Source organism: Hypanus sabinus, chromosome 12 (assembly GCF_030144855.1).
Source record: "Hypanus sabinus isolate sHypSab1 chromosome 12, sHypSab1.hap1, whole genome shotgun sequence".
Classification (NCBI taxonomy): domain Eukaryota; kingdom Metazoa; phylum Chordata; class Chondrichthyes; order Myliobatiformes; family Dasyatidae; genus Hypanus; species Hypanus sabinus.
The window spans coordinates 28250333-28270949 of NC_082717.1; the positions used below are offsets into that span (position 1 = coordinate 28250333).

Here is a 20617-nt window from a genome sequence, read left to right on the forward strand (position 1 = left end):
TGCTCCTGTTTATGTAATGTGAACAGGATTTCTATCCCGTTCCATTGAGACGCTTTACATAATACTCCTTAGTAAACTTATCTGGAGCTGCATGGACATAGTAGCATATTAAGTGATATTGGTGTATTATGTTGATTGACCACTATTGGTGGAGAGTAATTGGTAATTTTTACAGAAGACCCAAGTCAAACAAAGGAATCAAAATTACCCATATTCTGTATTTAATTTTAGATACAATTGTGCAAATAAAAGCAGTTTTAAAATTTGAAGCATATTTTGATTTATATTAAATGCTTGTACCAAAAGCATCCAGCAAACATAATAAAAGCACCAGCAATTATATTAGTTCTTTTCAGTAACCAATTGGGAAAACATTTCTATGGCTGTATAGCACAAAACAAACAGTTTCTAAACGTAAAAGGTCAATTCAGTTTGAATATTCTATTTGTTTTATAAACCAAGATTCCAAAACATGATTCTCTGATCACCATTGTTGTGATCTACTTGTGCCATATTTATAGACTTAAAGAAAGGAGTTGCTAATTTTTGAATATTTGGACTTTCTTACAAAAGGTAATAATCATTAGTAAATCACTGATACAATGTGGCTGCTGCAAATATAAGATGTATAACTAATATAAGATGTCTTTCAGGAATATTGATACTCAATATGATCTGGATTAAAATAGTTTTGATTCCCACATTGCTGTGTAGCAATTCACCTTAAAGACAGGATAGCAATGCACTAACAAAATCAGAACCCTATTCCCTTCACTCTATGCCGATACATGATATCCAATTAGTGGAATTATTTTAGTTCTCATGTTGCTCCTTTATAGTTTAGAGATGTCCATTTTAGTATTTGGTTATTGATTGAAGACTGCCTTCTTGTGACATAGCAGCATTTTAGTTCAGTACCAGACGCAGCCACTGTGAAAAGAGAAATTAAAATAATCCATTAATCTCTGAGGGGAGAAAGTGTAAAATTTAAAGAGATGTGGTCAATTTATTTGGGAGTAACACCATAAGGGAAATAGTTTTAAAAAAAAGAAAAACGAAGTTTGTGTGGCTATATTCCTTTAGTAAGTTGAAAGCAAACTTTCTAATAGATGTGGTAGGGAGATTTTGCTGCATGATGTTGAAAAATTCCTGCTGGGATGTTCCCATTTAAAATGGATTTGGAATTTTGCTTAGATCAGAGGATAAATATTCCCCACTGCAGGTAAATGTATATAATGATTGTTAACTGTTTATTTCAAGTAATGAACCACAGACCTGTGCATTTGTTTCCAACCTTAACACGGACTTTTTAATTGAACTCACAGTTCCAAATGTTGATGGACTAACACTCATTTATATTAATTGGCATCAATCTTTTGGAATTGGAATGCTAAACATTTTACTTTACCTCTTGCCCCCCTTAACCTTTTTTCAACTTTGACTGCTTATCCTGGGGTGTATATTGAAATGTATCATCTCTATTTGGCAGAGACTCTACATCAAATGAAAATCCATTGCTTACCTTGAGGGTTGAACATTTCCTGTTTAGCCTGGATGCCTTGTTTTTTATATCGTGACTCATACCTTCTTAATCGTTCTCCAGCTCTACCCTTATTGCTGCTGTAAGTCCTGTATGGTTCTGGATGCAAGTCCACAGAAATGGCTGTCCACATTGAAGGGGAATTTGGGACAATTGCAACTCTTTCACAGCCTAACAAAAATCCCATAAATCCTATCCTTTGTTTGATAAATGATACTATAATGTTCATAATGGAAGTTTTCTCAAATACACATTCCCATAGTTTGCAGATTTCATAGGGAAGTGCAGGGATCAAGAATTTGAATCTTAGTTAACAATCACATAAGTAGTTGTTCTTGTTTAATTAACTTTAATTCTGTTTCTATATCCTCCTGAAAATAGGGGAAACACTGAATAGTGCTAGAAGTGGATAAATAGAATATTCAGTGTATTTAAAATATGCTGTTCTAGAATTTCTAACATACAGGGTTGGTGGCCACTTACCTGATATATATCCAACTCTGCTTCTCCATCATCCAGATCTAATGATTTAAATATCCCTGAAAAAACAGGAAGGTACAGTTTAAGCATTGCAATTTATCTCAATTTTGATAGAATGTGGATCTTAAATATTTAATGCCCTCAACAATGTAAATTAATATACTCACTATTAAGAAATTAATTTGAAATGAAAGCTTTTACCCAAATCTGTATTCAAATTGAACATGATTAATTTTAGTTTGAGACTCACTTGAAGTAGTTTACTTGTACCAAATGAATAATGAAGAAATGCAGCTATTGCTCACAAAGATTAGCACCCACTGTACTAAATCACATTAGGTAACCACTCGCTGTGCTATTTCAGGTGGAACACCACAATTTGGAATGTAAATAAAGCAATTTGTGTAACCCAGTAGCTGATTCCACTTTCCATCAATATTTTCTTAGGACTCTCAATTGTTTTGAACTGATCACAAAACTGCAAAGATTTGGGAGGGCCAAATCTGGCTCGGGAGTATACCTTGCGGTTGCACAATCAACAAAAAATGAGCCTAATTTGGAGCATATTGGAAGGAAGTTCTTTGACTATTTCTTTAATTCTGTACAAAGTCTTATTAGAAATTAAGTGAGCAGAAAGTAAATATTGTCATAGTGTGTTCGAAAAATGACTTTGCTTGTTAGTCCACCATAAGCCACTGTAACATTTCTGGTCTAATTGTCTTTAAATTGTTGGGACAACCAGGTGACGATTACTTAGCATGCAAATCTGAATCATCCCATACTATATTTTGCAGAGAGTATTGATTAATATCCAGCCAAGATATCTAGATATTTGTTGTGATTGATTTCAGTATAGAGGCAGCCCATGGTCCAGTGAATTTGAATCTCAATGTACATGTTAAATATAGGCTGTTAAAATGAAGTTCAAAAAATCAACTTACTGAACATGGTTTCCAGTCGAATCAAACAGCCAACAAAGTTATCAAAGTCAATGACCAGGTTGGAGTTTGCATAACGTGCAACAATGATCTGAATCAATGTATTGTTCAGAGTGAAACCTGAGGAGAAAAACATAAATTTACATTAATGGTAATTTTATTTCTGTGTCCATCTAATTATTACATCAGTATATAAGTATTGTTTTGCCAAGGGCTGCAGCTGATAATCATGGAAACAAAGATTATGTATTGAAGAAAGGTAAGGGATGAATGTTGGAAATAACTTGGAAAACATGTGGCTCAGGTGGTTGATGGTTGGGTTGCGTTCTCCAATCCTGGCAATCCACCTGCAAATATTTTGTCACCTTACGAGGAGACATCATCAGTGTGCTGTTCGTTTGTGGTGTGTTCTCCAAATGCTTGGCCTTTACATACTTAGCAATCAGCTGATTGATTGCATGGCAAACTCTGATTTTCCGCAAACAATTCCGTAGATAGACATGTAAATCTCAATCCTATTTATAAGCCAATGCAGGCGAAAATCCAGTGGCACTCACTCCTGCTCTCTGACACTCACAGAACTCTGGAACACTGCTGGTGTCTGCCACGGTGAAGACAGTTGCAGAGTAGCCATTAAGTTCATCTGCCTTTCTTTTGTCCCCCTTTACTACGGGCATCATTTTCCAGTGGTCCAATATCAACTCTTACCTCCCTTTTACTCTTTATATAAAAAAAATTGATATCCAGCTTTATATTATTGGCTAGTCTGCCCTCATTTCATCTTTTCCCTTCTTATAGCTTTTTTAGTTGCCATTTGTTGGATTTATAAAGCTTCCCAATCAACCAACTTCCCAGTCACTTTTGCTACCTTGTATGCTCTTTCTTTGGCTTTTAGGCAGTCCTAAACTTCCTTTGTTAGCCACGGTTGCCTACCCCTGTCATTTGAGAACTTCTTCCTCTGTGGGGCATATCTATCCTGTGCGTAGTGAACTATTCCCAGAAACTTAGGCCATCTCTGCTCTGCTGTCATCTCCACCAGTATCCTCTTCCAATCCACCTGGACAAGCTCCTCTCTCATGTATCTGTAATTACCTTTATTCCATTGTGATACACATACATGTGAGTTATGCTTCACCCTCTCAAATTGCAGTAGGAATTCAATGATGATCACTGCCTCCTAAGGGTTCCTTTATGTTAAGCTTCCTCATAAAATCTGGGTTATTGGACAACACCCAATCAAACATGGCCTTTCCCCAAGTAGGCTCAAGCACAAGCTGGTCCAAAATGCCACTTTGTAGGCATTCAACGAATTCCCTCCCTTGTGATCCACACACCAACTTGATTTTCCCAAACCCCTTGCATGTTGAAGTTCCCCATTACAATTGTGTCATTACCCTTATTACATGCATTTTCCAGCTCCCTTTGTTATCTCAATCCCACACCCTAGCTACTATTTGGAGGCCTATCTACAATTCCCATAATGTTTTTTTTAAACCCTTGCTATTTCTTAACTCGAACCACAAAGATTCAATGTTCTCTAATCTCTACGTCACCTCTTCCTAAAGATGTAATTCCATCTCTTACCAACAGAGCCACACCATGACCTATGCCTGTCCTTCAATACAAGGTATATATCCTTTGATGTTATGCTTCCAGCTATGGCCTTCTTTCAGCTACGATTTGGTGATGCCCACAATGTCACACCAATCAATCTCTAATTGCACCATGAGTTTGTCTACCTTATTCTGAATGCTACTTAAATACTGCATTTTTTGTTCTGCATTCTTCACCTTTGGAATTTTGCCTCTGTGGTACAATTTAACTCTTTGCTCTGTCTGCATTTGTACCCAGTCATTGTCTTGTCCTTCCATACATTCATGTTACATCCATCATCTACTTGTGAACCTGTTGGCTCATCCTCAGCTCTGTTATACTGGTTCCCATCTCCCTGCCATATCAGTTTAAACCATTCTCAATATCTCTAGTAAATCTGCCTGCAAGAATATTGGCCCCCTCAGATTTAAGTGCATCCCATCCCTTTTGTATAGGTTGTCCCTGTCCCAGAAGAGGTCCCAATGATCCAGAAATCTGAATCCCTGCCCCCTGCTCCAATTTTTAAGCCACACATTTATCTGCCACCTCATTCTATTCCTATTCTCAGTGTCATGTGGCACAGGCAATGATCCTGAGATTACTACCCTTGAGGATCTACTGCTCAGCTTTCTTCCTAACTCCTTACATTCTTTTTTTCAGGACCTTCTCCCTTTTTCTTCCTATGTCCTTGGTATCAATATGCATCACAACTTCTGCCTGCTCACCCTCCCTTTTCAGGATATTGTGGATGAGATCAGAAACATCTCAGATCCAAGCACCGAGGCAAATTACCATCCAGTTTCCTTTTTGCACCATACAATCGCCTATCTGTCCCCCAATGATAGTCCTCTATAACTGCTGTCATCCTCTTCAGTTCCCCAGGGCTAGACTCAGTGCGCTGTTGCTTCCCCCAGGTAGGTGTCCCCCCCAGCCCCACACCAACAGTACTCAAAATGGAGTAACTGTTGAGAAGGAGAGCCATACAGGAGCTCTCCACTATCTGATGTTCTTCTTTCCCTCTCCTGACAATCACCTGCTTATCTGTGTCTTGTAGCATGGGTGACTACCTCCCTGTAGCTCCTGTCTGTCATTGCCTCACTTTCCCTAACAAGCCTGTGCTCTCCTGTGTTCATTGAGAAAATCATAGTTACTCCAAGAGATGAAAGCAAGAAGTGGAGATGTTTTGAAAGACATTCATCTTACCAGTGAGGATCTATTTCAGTCTTATAGTACACTGAGGTGGTTTAAGTTCCCTGAAATTCATGGGAGCTTACAGGGGACATTATGAAGACCCTTGCAGAGATATTTCCTTCCTTCGTGAGGTTCCTGAAGACAGGAAGGTGGCTAATATTGTTCTGTTGTTTGAAAAACACAGCAAGGACAAGCCAAGGATCTACAATCCAGTCAACCTGACTTCAGTTGTGGGAAAGTTATTGGAGGGAATTCTGAGGGACAGGATCTACCAGCATTTGGATAGATAATACCTGATTAAGAAGACTTGACAATGCTTTGTGCTCAAGAATTCATTTTTGATGAATTTTGGAGTTGTTTGAAGAAGTGGCTAGAAAGTTAGATGCAGGGCAGTGCATGTTGTCCCATGTGGTATGTTGCTCCAGAAGGTTTGGTCTCAGAGAAACCAGAGAGAGCAAGTTAGGTGGATTCAAAATAAGCTTAGAGGTAGGAAACAGAGGGTGGTGGTTGAATGCTGTCTCTTGGAATGGAGGCCAGTGACTATTTCAGTGTTTGGACCCTTGTCATTCATTTATTTTATATAAATGTTTTGGATTCAGATGCACAAGGCTTGATCAGTAAATTTGTGGATGACATGGAATCAGGTGTTATTGATAATGAAGTTTATCACAAATTTCAAAGAGATCTTTGGGTTGAGGAGATGCAAATGGATTTCAATAAAAAAAATAAGCGTGAGGTGACGTATTTTGGAAAATCAAACCAGAATAAATGAATAGTAGAGCATTAGGGAGTGTAATGGAGCAGAAGAATTTAAGAGGACAAATACATTTGGAGAGGGTGATATAAAAAAAATAGCAAGTTGGCTTTCATCAATCAGGGCACCAAGTACAATTTTGATTATCCTATTATAGAAAGATGTGGTTAAACTGAAAAGAATGCAGAAAAGGAAAACTGTTGTCAGTTCTGTAAGCCCAAGTCATAGGGAGAGGTTGACCAGATTAGGTCTTTATTCCTTGGCCCTTGGGAAAATGAGGGGTGACCTTATAGAAATGTTTAAAATCAGGAGGCATAGTTAAAATGCATGTTAACAATCTTCCTCCCAAGGTAGATGAGACCAAAATAAGGGGGTGTATAGTTTAGGTGGGGGGAGGATTTAAAAAGGACCTGAGGGGTAACTTTTTCCACAGAGGACGGTGAGTATATAGAATGAGCTGTAAAAGGAAGTGGTTGAGGCAGGTATAAGTATTATTTGAGAAGCACTTGGATACATACATGGAGGAGTCAGGGTTCAGGGGGATAGGGACTGAATGCAGGGAATTGGGACTAGGTAGGTTGGCATCATGGTCAGTCTTAGACTCATTGGGCAGGGCCTGTATCATGCTCAATTGCTTTATGACTATTTTATTGCATATCAGTAGAATTAAACTTTGTTGTTCCTTTTGCACCAGCCACTCAGCTTTTATCCATCATTACAGAAGAAAAGGTGGTTATCTAATTTATATTCTTGTAAGTGATACTTGGAAGTAAAAGAGATAGCTCTAAAGTATCTGAAAAGATATCATCTCTGACGTGCCAATGGTCATTTCCATTTGAGATAAATTATTTGGCCAAAGCAAGAGCAAAGGAAATCTTTACCCACCTTTTGAAAATTAGTTACAAAAGGATGCTGGTTCAGATTAGTTAGCAAAAGATTGAAAGGAATTGATTGATTGGACTTGAAACTAATGAGATTCAGGGAGCATATTTGATCTGGTTGGATTACATTCATGCATTTTGATACAGCCTGGGCAAAAATAGCAGAGGCATAATTAATGTATTATTGTTGGAAAAAGTCTAATGCCAAATGCTTTACAGAATATTGATTACCTATATTTAGCTTATTATTGCTCTTCAGTATTAAGAAAAGCAGCAGAAACAAATAAGGCAATGAAATATAATGAAAAGTTGCTCGACTAATCTCATTAAGCTTTTCAGTGGTGTACCACATAATACACTAAAGAAAAATCGGGGAGCATTACCCAGGTTGGAAAATGAGTTCCCTTAAGGAACATGACCATTTGCTCATAGTTTACAAAAATAAGTTAGCCTTTAAAATTTGTTTGGTGCAATAGTTAATGCTGAAGACAACAATAAATCTACGTAATTGATAACCTGACCAGAGAATTTTAACATAGATTAGTGAAGCACAACATTTCTTGGAAAGCAGACTAGAGGATGAACGAACTCTTCTTGGGCTTCCAGCCAGGTAAGGGCATCAATGATAAGCTGACGTTTCGATGACCAGCTCTGCTATCCTCATCAGGGATGATGGCTGGACACATCTAGTCTGGCGGCATTTGTACCCCAGTAGTCCGTACCTCCTAATCGGTGAGTCCTCATCCAATCAGGTTTCCACTCTCCCACCATGTTTCAATTGAGTTCTGATTTTTACTTGGAGGGAGACCTTCTTCCTTGTCAAAATTCTTTTCCTCTAGTTTTATTTTAATGACTTCCTTTACCAGGCGGTCCCAAAAGCCACTGGTGTGACAAAGTGGTTTTGTGCCAAAGTCAAACCCATGGTCATTGCAAATGCAGTGTTCTGCTACCACCGATTTCTCCAGGTAACCCAAATGGATACACCTTCCTGTGCTCCTTGAAGTGGGTTCCCACCATCTGGTTGATATACACTGCTCTGCTTTCACAGGAAATCCTGTAAACCCCATACTTCTTGAGACCCAGGTCATCTTTGAACTGCATAAACTGATTTGAGCTTCCTTATGGGTTTGTGGATGGTATTCATCCTGAAGATATACCAAATGCTGGTGATCCTTCCAGAAACTGGAAATATAGGGAAGACAGGCAGTAGCAACAAGTTCCTCCTGGTTTTTCTATCGACCCTTTAAAGACCCAATTGATTTCCTTCACCTTGTAACCATTCTGTAAGAATGTCATACAGTTATTTCTCTGGGGAGACTCTCCTGGTCCAAAATAGATTCCACTGGAAGCCTGAAAAAAGTTTATTTGTCATATACATCAGGAAAGCAGTAGATACTCTTTCATCACCTCTACAGGGAGGAAGTTCACTGCAATATTTGTCGCTTTGAATCACTGCATAAAGAGAAGCTAAGGCTTCTTTATTCTTTAGCCTTCCTTCTGAGATGTCAGGACAAGGACATCATCCCTAAGTTCATGAGGTTGCATTCATAGTAGTTTCTCCAGCAGATAAATGCATTCTACAATAAGCTAGCCAAGCTTTGAGCAGGGAGCATGTCTATTACATTAGATCTGCTCTGGACATCAATGCGAACAGACCTGGGTTCCCTTCACCTGGGTCTGTCAGCCCTCGTCTCCTAGTGATTGGAAGTACATCGACAGGTCCTCCCCTGCCCAAAGTGAACTAGTTTCACTAAGGAACACTAAGAGGCAGGTCAGAAAATACTACAAACTATCCAAACAAAGTGTAACAATCTCTGTCTTAAGTACACCCAATGACCTGGACTCCACAGCTGCCTGTGGTAATACATTCCACAAATTCACCATGATTTGAAAAATCATTGCTAATGTCTCCACAATCTTTACCACTACCTCTTTTAGAACTCTGGGGTTCAGTTCACCTGGTCAGGGTGACTAAGGAAATTTCTCTGCAACTCTGTTTTAAGTGGACGCACCTCTACCCTGAGGTTGTGCCTCTTGTCCTAGTCAACCCCATCATGGGAAACATCTTTTCCACATCTACTCTGTCTGGACCTTTCAGCTTTAGAAAGGTTTCAGTGAGATCCCCACCCCCCCCCCCATTCTTTTAATTTCCAGCAAGTACAGACTCAGAGCCATCAAACATTCCTCCTATGATAATCTTTCATTCCCAGAATCAACCTTGTAAACCTCCTCTGGACCCCTTCCAATGTCAGCATATCTTAGATGAGGAGCCCAAAACTGTTCATAATACTTAAGGTGGGGTCTCACTAGTGCCTTATAAAGCCTCAGCATCACATCCCTGCTCGTGTATTCTAGACCTCTTGAAATTAATGCTTCTATTACATTTGCCTGCCTTACCACTAACTGCAAGTTAACCTTTAGGTTGTTCTGCACAAGGACTCCCAAGTCCCTTTGCATCTTAGATTTTTGGATTTTCTCTTTGTTTAGAAAATAGCCTGCACATATATTTCTACTACCAAAGTGCATGACCATGCATTTTTCTACATTTTATTTCATTTACCACTCTCTGGCCCATTCTCCTAATCTGTCTAAGTCCTTCTGCATCCTACCTGCTTCCTCAACACCACCTGCTTCTCCACCAATCTTTCTATCATCTGCAAACTTGACAAGAAAGCCATCTATTCCATCATCTAAATCACTGATGTACAGCATAAGAAGCAGTCCCAACACCGACCCCTGTGGAACACCACTACTCACTGGGAGCCAACCAGAAAAGAATCCTTTTATTCCCAGTCGCTACCTCCTAACAATCAGCCAATGCTCTAACCATGTTAGTAACTTTCCTGTAATACCATGGGCTCTTAACTTAAGCAGACTCATGTATGGCACCTTGTCAAAGGCCTTCTGAAAGTCTAAATATAAAACATCCACTGCATCCCCTTTATCTATCCTACGTGTAATCTCCTGAAAGATCCCAACAGGTTTGTCAGACAATCTTGTCCTGAGACTCCAAGTACTCCATAACTTCATCCTTAACAATTGACTCCAATATCTTCCCAACCACTGAAGTCAAGCTCATTTTCTTTCTGCTGCCTTCCTCCTTTCTTAAAGTGTGGGATGACATGGACAATTTTCCAGTCCTCTGCACTGTGCTGGAGTCCAAGGATTTTTTTTTTAAAGATCATTGCTAATGTCTCCAGAATCTCTACCACTACCTCTTTCAGAACCCTAGGGTACAGTTCATCTGGTCAGGGTGACCCTTGGGTCTTTCAGTGTTTTGAGCACTTCCTCCTTTGTAATAGTAACTGCATTCACTTCTAACCTTTCACACCCTTTGACATCTGGCACACTGCTAGTGTCTTCCATAGTGAAGACTGACACAAAATACTCATTTAGTTCATTAGCCATCTCCTTGTCTACTGTTGTTATTTCTCCAGCCTCATTTTCTAGCAGTCCAAGATCCACTCCATCTCTTTTTTTTTACATACTTGAAAAAGCTTTTACTATCCACTTTGATGTTGTCTGCTAGCTTGCTTTCATATTTTATCTTTTCCCTCCTAATGACTTTTTAATTGCTCTCTGTAGGGTTTTAAAAACGTCCCAATCCTCTGTCTTACCACTAATTTTTGCTTTGTTGTATGTTCTCTTTTGTTTTTACATTAGCTTGGTTGAACTATTTTGCCAGTTGAGTATTTCTTTGTGGAATACATCTATCCTACACCTTCTTCATTCTTCCCAGAAACTCACACCATTGCTGCTCTGCTGTCATCCCTGCCAGCAATCTCCTTCCAATTTACTTTGTCCAACTCCTTTCTCATACCACTCTAATTTAGTTTACTCCATTGAAATACTGTCAAACTTTACTTACTCTCTATCAAATTTCAAGTTGAACTCAATCATATTGTGATCACTGGTTCCAAAGGGTTCTTTTCCTAATCACCTCCAGTTAATTACACAACACCCAATCCAGTATAGCTGATCCCCTAGTAGGCTCAACAACAAACTGCTCTAAAAATCATCTAGGAGCATTCAACAAACTCACTCTCTTGAGATCCACTGCCAACTTGATTTTTCGCAATCGACCTGCATGTTGAAATCTCTCATGATTATCATAACATTGCCCTTTTGATACTATATTTCTATTTCCTGTTGTAATCTGTGATCCAGTCACTGTTAGACTCCTTTTACCCTTGCAGTTTCTTAACTCAACCCACATGGATTCAACATCTTCCGATCCTATGTCACATTTTCCTAATGATTTGATGCCATTGTTTACCTGCAGAGCCATGCCATTTCTTCAGACAACCTTCCTGTCCCTCCAATACATTGTGTAACCTTGGATATTCAGCTCCCAACTCCAGCCAATGCATTGATCTCACACTACTGGCTGCAATTATGTCCTAACATCTGCCTGCCCTTCCTGACAGTCTAACTGCACACTATCTTTGCTTTTTTTCTGTCCTGTCCTGAGTTCCTTCACTCCAGTTCCCACACCCCTGTCAAATTAGTTTAAACCCTCCCCAATAGCTCTAACAAACCTGCCCACGAGAATAGTAGTTCCCCTCGGGTTCAGGTGCAATCTGTTCCTTTTCAACAGGTCATACCTCCTGTTTCCAATGATCCAAGAACCTGAAACCTTACCTCCTGCACTCAGCCATGTATTAATCTGCCAAATCATCCTGTCTCTACCCTCACTGGCGCATGGCACAGGCAGCAACCCAGAAATTACTAAGCGGGATGTCCTGCTTCTCAGCTATCTGCCTAGCTCTCCAAATTCTCTTTTCAGGACCTCTTTTCCTTCCTATACTGTTGGTACCAATATGTACCAAGGCATCTGGCTGCTCTCTGTCCCTCTCCAAAATGTTGTGGACATGATCACAGTCTTCCCTGACCCTGTCACCTGTGAGGCTACATACCATCTGCGTGTCCCGTTCACATCCATAGAATCTCCTGTCTGTTCCCCTGACTATTCAGTCTCCTTTCACTATCACTATCACTCCCCTCTTCTCCCCCTCTCCCTTCTGCTTAGTGCCAGTAACCCGGTCTCCTTGGTGTTCTCCTGGGAGATTATCCCCACAACATTATCAAAAGTGGTATACACTATTTTTAAGGGGAATGGTAGAGGGGTGCTCTGTGCTAACTACCTATTTACATATCCATTTCTCCTGCCAGTCACCCAGCTACTCGCCTCCTGCAACTTCCAGGTGACTACTTCCATGTAACTCTGATCAATTATCTCCTCACTCTCCTGTACAAGCTGAAGGTCATCCAGTTGCTGCTCCATATCCCTAACATAGATATGCAGGATATAACAAGGAACTGCAGCTGGATCCAGTTTGTAGGATTCCCTGTGAACATGGAGCAGCATATATTGGCCCCACGGGACACACGGTGGAAACCTGCATCAAGGAGCACAGACGTATCTGTTTTGAGCTATATGGAGAAAATCAGCGGTAGCAGAACACTGCATCACAATGGCCACAAAAATACTGTTTGGGACAGCATGATGAAGGAAGCCATTGAAATAAAACTAGAGGAAAAGAACTTTAAAAAAGGTGATCTCGTTCCAAGTAAGAACTGGAATTCGATCATAAACAATGTGGAAAAGCAGAGACCCGATTGGATGAGGACTAACCAATCAGGAGGGACAGATGACCATCGGACTAGATATGCCAGGCATCATCCCTTATGAAGATGGCACAGTTGGTCATCAAGTCATCAGTTACAATTGATACCTTACCCGGATGGAAGCACAAGAGTTTATTTGTTAAATATGCCAAGAGAGCAAATAGATCCTTTTTCAGACTACAGGAGTTAAAGGAACAGATTTCCAGTCCATTTTCTAGTAATAAAGTCAAAAATAAGCTTACAATTAGAGAGCTTACATTCAAACACATGAAATGAATGCCAAATTTGCCACTGAATCTGGGTTCAACTAGACATTTGCACTGTGTGTAGTTATTATAGTTTAGCACTACAGTGCAGAACCTGGGCCTCTGTATATCCCTCTGTAACTGTATTCTCAACTTCCTAATCGGAAGACCACAATCCATGCAGATTGTAAATAATACCTCCAGCTCCCTGACAATGAACACTGGTGCACTTCAAGGATGTGTGCTAAGCCCACTCCTCTACTCTCTACACCCATAACTGTGTTGCTGCGTGCAGCTCACATGCCATCTACAAATTTGCTGACAGAATTGTTGGCAGAATTTCAAATTGTGATAAGAGGATGCACAGGAGTGAGATATCTCAGCTAGTTGAGTGGTGCTGCAGCAACAACCTTGCACTGAGACCAGTGAGACCAAAGAACTGACTGTGGACTTCAGGAAGGATAAAACAAAGGAACACACACCAGTTCTCATAAAGAGATCAGAAGTGGAAAGAGTGAGCAATTTCAAGTTCCTGGGTGTCAATAACTCTGAGGATCAAACCTGGAACCAACGTATCAGTGCAGTTACAAAGATGCCGCAATAGTAGCTTTATTTCATTAGGAGTTTGAGATGATTTGGTATATCACCAAAAACGCTCACAAATTTCTACGGTTGTCCCAAGCAGAGTATTCTAGCCGGCTGCATCACTGTCTGCACAGGATCACAATAAGCTGCAGAGAGTTGTAAACTTAGTCAGCTCCATCATGAGCACTAACCTCCGTAATACCCAGGACAAAAAGGAGCAATGCCTCAAAAAGGCGACATCCATCATTAAGGATCCCAATCATCTGAGCCATGCCTCATTCTCGTTGCTACCATCAGGATGGAGGTACAGAAGCCTGAAGACACACACTCAATGCTTTAGGAACAGCTTCATCCCCTCTGCCATCCAATTTATGAATGGACAATGAAACCATGAACACCACCTCACTCCTTTTTTTTTTAAATTTCCTATTATTTGTGCTTATTTAACTATATATTTACTGTAATACAGTTTTATTCTACTGTTATATTGCATTGTACTGCTGCCACAAAGACAAAAAAATTATACAACATATGCCGATGATATTAAACCTGATTCTCATTATCATCATGTTGTATTGAAAATAGAGGCACTTGAGAGAATCAAACAGCTTGTCAAGTTGTAACCCATCACTAAGAAATAAAAACGGGGAATTCAGAAAAAATATTTTCCCCAGATTGTGGCCAGACAACAAGTATCGAAATATTTAAGGTGAAGCTAAATGAGCACATGAAGGGAACAGGTTATACTGATTACAATGGTTGAGTCAAATGACAGATTTTCATACTAGACACGTCCAGTAAAACAAAAACCTGTTTCTTAAAACCTTCAATTTTTGGCAGTTGAGCGAACTACAAGATAAAGGAAATAAGTAATTCTGCCAATCGGTCTTGGAAAAGTACGTTTGCCTGCACTAGTGGACTATTCTGAAATTACCTGCTTCTTCAAGTGCCAGTCGCATTTCATGTGAACTCATGGTACCAGATTCATCAGCATCCATCTTCTTGAAGATTTTCTAAATGAAGAAAAGATGAATGTTTATTGTCGTATGGTCATCTGTTGATCTAATGAAAAGCTTGCTTGAAGGAGCATTAAAGGCTGACAGGTGCATCCGCTGAGCTGCGTTTCATGGGGCAGGGAAGGTCTGGCATGAAAATGTCACATTGTAAGCAACTGCACAAATTGAGCTTTCATAAAACAATGCATCATCTCCTGTACCTCCCACTTATGTCTAAATTAGAGTCACCTCCCATGTATCACATTTGCCAAACTTTATATTGTCAACTGCATATTCACTTGTTCTATTAGTCTTTCTAAATTAGTTATTCAATGAGGAAATGGTACATGAAATTATCACCACTATAATGCAGAGTCATCAAGCTAATTTACATACATAGAATTAAACAAATAGGTAACTACTCAAACGCCTGTTAAAGGTCATCTCAACCAAATGATGTTAGAGTGGGTCCTGATAGATGAAGTGTCTGTGGGCGTGTTTTCTTTTAAAGCAGCTAATATGGGAGCACAGGAAGATTTCAATTGGGAAACATCTTTATAAAAACACAATTACCAGCATCTTCTGTAACTTGTTCCAAAACACCTTGAATTCGACTAGTCCAATTTTTCCTGATCCATCTTTCTGTTTTTTTCATTCTTATTTAGGAAGACTACTTAGAAAAGGTATTAGAATATAGCAGCACAAGAACTGGCCCATCAACCCATGATGTGTTACTGAACTAAATAATCTCTTCTGCTTGCTCAGGTCCATATCCCTCCTTTCTCTGAACATGTGTCAAACAGCCCCTTAAACGTTTCTATCATATTTGCCTCCACCACACCCCTGGCAACACATGTCTAGTATCCACCACTCTGAGTATAATAAAAATACTTGCTCTGCACAAATCCTTCAGGCTTACTCATTTCTAACCATAAATGCATGTCCCCTTGTATTCGACATTTTGACCTTGGGAAAAAGATACTGGCTGTCTACTCTATTTAAGATCCTCATAGAGCTTCCCTCAGTCTTTGCTACTCATGAAAAACAGCTGAAGTTTGTCCATCCTCTCTTCATAGCACTTGCCCTTAATCCAAACAACGTTCGGCTTCACCTCTCACGTCGCTCTCCAAAACCTTGACATCCTTCCTATACTGTGATCAGAATTAGATGTAATACTCCAAATGCAATCTAACTAAAGTTTTATAAAGCTGCCGCATAAGTTCCTATTCCTGCACTCAATACCTTGACTAATAATGGCAAACATGTCATATGCCTTCTTTGCTACCCTATCGACTTGTGTGGTCACTTCCAGGGAGCTATGGACTAGGACCCTGAGATCCATCTGCACTACACCACTGTTAAGGGTTTTGCCATCAATGGTGTATTGTCCCCTTGCACTTTGGGAGATCAGCTGCAAAACCTCACGCTTGTCCAGACTAAACTCTGCCTGCCATTTCTCCAAACATATGTCAACTGAATCTCTATCACTATCTTTTGGAAATCTACACTATCCAAAATGTCACTAATCTTTACATCATCTGCAAACTTTCATCCAAATTGTTTACATACTGTCTAAACAAACATCAGAGATTCTAACACAATATTTTTTTATTCCTTTGAATCCCACCAACCCTCAGAGCAAATGATAATTCGGGGTGAATGCCTATCCAAGTCGACTGGGTCAAGACCAGCTTTTGGTGAGGCTATTTGGTGTTTAGAAAAGAGAGACACCCCAGTGTATCGATTCAGGAGCGCATGGCATAATGGTAAATAAAATTCCTGTTGCAATCTCTTCAAATCTGTCTGATCATGTCAGAAAATAAGAGAAAAGAACTTCTCCAAGGTAACAAAACAAAAAAAGACAATTAATTGTTCCTATAAGGCACTGTATGACTGCTGATCAGAGATCTAGATGCAGAATACCTGATGATAAGAGGACATTAATAATGATTACATTGTGATTTTTCAATCAATTGGGAAGTTTTGTGTTCGATACAGTAGTCTGTGGAATCTGATTTTTCTCTCATCTTTATAGTTATTAAAAGGATACATCCATTAGACTGATTACATTTCGACAGGTCTCCAAAGTAAAGCCATCAGTTTTAATGTCTTCACCTTGAAGAGAAAGAATATATTTAAAGGAACAATATTTACTCAACAATACAGATGCAACCCATTTTTCCCATGCAATTTACTTGGAAAAACCCATCCTTAATTTCATTCGCAATCCATGTAGTCTTTAAGCCTTTCTATCAGTAGAACGTCCAGCAATACCTGTGGTCATATTTATAGCTTTTTGTTAAATTTAGATAGACACTCATTTCTTCCATATAGTAGATTATTTCACAGAGTAGAAGAAGCCAAAATTCTTGTTTGTTTATTTCTCTATTGACCATTATGAAATTGTTTGAAACCCATCTGTAAGCTGGGTTCTAAGATTCATGCTGAATAGATCTAAGCAAATTCAGGGAAAGGATAGAGTTTGGTGTTTCTTCCAATTGGGACAAAGAAGGAAATTGACTTATTTCTGGGCTGAAGAAACCCTGATGTAATTTTGCAACATTAAACTGGTTCTGTCTTATACGTGCACTGATCACACAAGAAACCTGCTCTTTTATTCCAGCTCTCCCCAACCTGGATCCATCATAGTAACTCTTCTAATTTCAAGTCATCTGAAATCAGCAAATGGAACAATGACCATGATTAAATTTAGGCTTCAGGTATACAAAGTTAGCACTCTATTCCACTTAATTACTCAGGAGTATTAAAACACGACAGTCCTTTGACCCATCTAGGCCATGCCAAACTATTGACCTGACCAGGACATATCCCTTCTATCCATGTACCTATCCAAATTTCTCTTAAAGGCTGAAATTGAACCCATACCCACCACTACCACAAAGCAGCTTGTTCCAGACTCTCTGCACCCTCTGAGAGTAGAAGCTCCCCCTCATGTTCACCTTAACTTTTTCACCTTTTACCATTAACCCATGACCTCTGGTTCTAGTCTCACCCAAACTCAGTGGAAAAAGCCTGCTTGCATTTACATCAACTATACCCCTCATAATTGTATATACCTCTATCAAATCTCCCCATAATCTTCTACGTTCTAAGGAATAAAGTCCCAACCCATTCAACCTTTTTCTATAATTCAGGTCCTCAAGTCCCAGCAACAACCTTGTAAACTTTCTCAGCACTCTTTCAATCTTATTTATATCTTTCCTGTAGGTAGGTGACCAAATCTGGACACAGCACTTCAAATCAGGCCTCACCAACATCTTATCAGCATAGCATCCCAACTCCTATACTCAATTTCATTTATGGACGCCAATGTGCCGAAAGCTCTCTTTATAACCCTATCTACCTGTGACACCACTTCTGGGGAACCCTCTGTCCTGCCTTACTCTTCAGTGCCCTACTGCTCACCATGCGAGCCCTATCCTGGGTTGTCGTCCCAAAGTGCAATGGCTCACACCTCTCTGCATTCAATTCTATCTGCCATTTTCAACATTTTTCCAGCTGATCCAAATTCCACTGCAAACTTTGTTGGCCTTCCTCACTGTTCCCAATCTTGGTATACGTGCAGATGTACCATCATTTTATTCACTCACTCAGCACGCAGGCAACAAATTCAAATTGGAGCATCAGTACCGTCAGTGGATGAGCCTACATAATAAATGGGTTCCTTTACTCACGGTTGGATACAATTTTGTTCAGTATACTTTGCAGCTCGAAGGCGGAAATCTCCGCATCCTTAATTAAAAAAAAACAAAAGAGAAACAAAGTTCAAATAACTGCCACATCATTCCTACACAGCCTAAATGCCACGATCAATCTTTTGCTTCAAAATGGGTAGAATGAAAAAATTCACTATTGGGGCTTTAGCTATAAGGAGAGATTGGATAGGTTGGGCTTATTTTCAGTGGAAAGTCAAAGTCTGAGAAATGACCATACTGAGATTTGGGAAATGATGAGAGGCATAAGTAGGCCATATAGTCAGTGTTTTACCCAGGATAAGGTACCTAGCAGGAGGAAAGTGCATAGTTTTAAGATGAGCGGGGAAAATATTAATGGGGATTGAGGGGCAGGTTTTTCCACAGAGGTAGTGAACCTGAGGTAACAAGAAGGAACTGCCGGTGAAGGGGATAGTGGCAGATACATTTACAAAGTTAAAAATGCATTTGGACAGGTACTTTGGTAGGAAAGGTACAGAAGAATAAGGACCTAACATGGAAAAATGATTACAATACAAAGAAACAACATGTTGATGCGGTCAAATTGCGACACATTTTCTGTGCTGTACAATTCTATGAGAACTAGCTGTGGAGAATCAGAGAGTAATACATAACAAAAACAAGCCCTTCGGCCCAGCTGTCCAGGATGTTCAAGGCATTCTCCTCACTAGTTCCACTTGCCTGCATTCGCCCCAAACTCTCCAAGTCCCTTCCCTCTACGTACCTATTCAAATACCTCAAACAGGACATGCTACACTGGTTAGATATTAAGGAAATCAAAAGGAACAAGGGTAGTACAGGAAAATGGAGCAAGAGTGAATTTCACAAATTGCTCAAAGGGCCAGATAGATAACACTGCTCTAATTTTATATGTACAAACCTCAAATTTTACTTCCAATTTGAATGCATTTTACTGCCTTTTCTCATATTTAAATTGTTTTCTGAATTGAATACTGGTTAACCTATTGGGAAAAAAACCATTGGCAATTGAATCATCTTTATAAGTTTGACTATAAACCACAGTGGGTTATTGTCATTATGTCCTAATATTCTCCTGGGCCTCAATTCAGCTGTTTATAAAGTTGTAGAATCTGGAACTGCTTTGCATCTTCACTGTATCTGAACACTTTGCAATTCAACAAGGGACTCAACTAAATAATGAAAATCCCTTGTGTCTTTGTCAAACCCATTTTGCCTCTGCCTATTTTAGGTCATACTCATGGAATGTGTCTCTAATAATCAGCAAGATTAAAGTCATGAAAGGTAATCTTAGTGGTAAATTTGTCTTACCTCTCCCGCTAAATAATCAAACAAATTCTCGAAGTTCCTACTAATGTCTTCTTCATCAACCTTTAGAAATTTTTTTCAGAAAAGAAAATAATTAAAAGCACTTTATATGGAAGTGAATATAGCAAGGACAGAGACAGACAGACAGACAAATTAACAAGTATACATTACAGTGAAGCAGATCTTGGAATTTATCATTTCCAATGCAAAACCTTAAGTATTAAATGCACAAAATGCTTGCACTCTGCATAAAGATATCCAGTCATGTCTAGTACCCTGGCACCATCCTCAATGAAACCTCCATGTATGTTTGGGGGCGGGGGTATGAAAGCAGAAAAAGGCCTGTCACATTTATTGTTACTTTTGGGTTAATTTTTACAATTTTTTGGAGGATCAATTTAAAAATCATTGGTTGCTCCATCTTTCTTCATCCACAATGTGGTTGAAAGACCACCTTTGCAGAGTCCACAGTTCCATCAAACCATCTACCTGGTCCTTGTATTATTCGTAAATTTTCACCCTCACTTCAATGGAATTTAATCCATATTCCCTTTTAAAACAATAGCTTTATGTCCCACAGCTGTAACTTAGAAATTATTTAGATTTCACATTAGGTACACACATTATCATGTTTACAACTTTATTAAACTGCCTGACTCCATTCCTTTCAAGACTGTAAACCTCAAGTTTTTCTGTTCGTCATGACCTAGAACTTTAGATCAGGCATGAACTTTATTGCTGGCTCACATTTACACTTTTATGGGAC

The 20617-nt window shown here is 39.4% G+C and overlaps 1 protein-coding gene across 1 annotated transcript in view; it reads right to left on the reverse strand.

Annotated features, from left to right (window-relative positions):
• Nucleotides 1-206: 206 nt before the first annotated feature.
• Nucleotides 207-20617, reverse strand: part of LOC132402724 (calpain-2 catalytic subunit-like) — a 99624-nt gene continuing 79213 nt past the window's right edge. The window contains exons 14-21 of the mRNA XM_059985689.1: nt 19855-19914; nt 18526-18583; nt 16881-16945; nt 15404-15472; nt 14770-14848; nt 2962-3078; nt 2024-2079; nt 207-930 (exon numbers count right to left, since the gene is read on the reverse strand). Of these exons, the coding sequence (XP_059841672.1) occupies nt 907-930; nt 2024-2079; nt 2962-3078; nt 14770-14848; nt 15404-15472; nt 16881-16945; nt 18526-18583; nt 19855-19914 (528 nt within the window). The 3' untranslated portion in view covers nt 207-906. The remainder of the gene's footprint in view (nt 931-2023; nt 2080-2961; nt 3079-14769; nt 14849-15403; nt 15473-16880; nt 16946-18525; nt 18584-19854; nt 19915-20617) is intronic.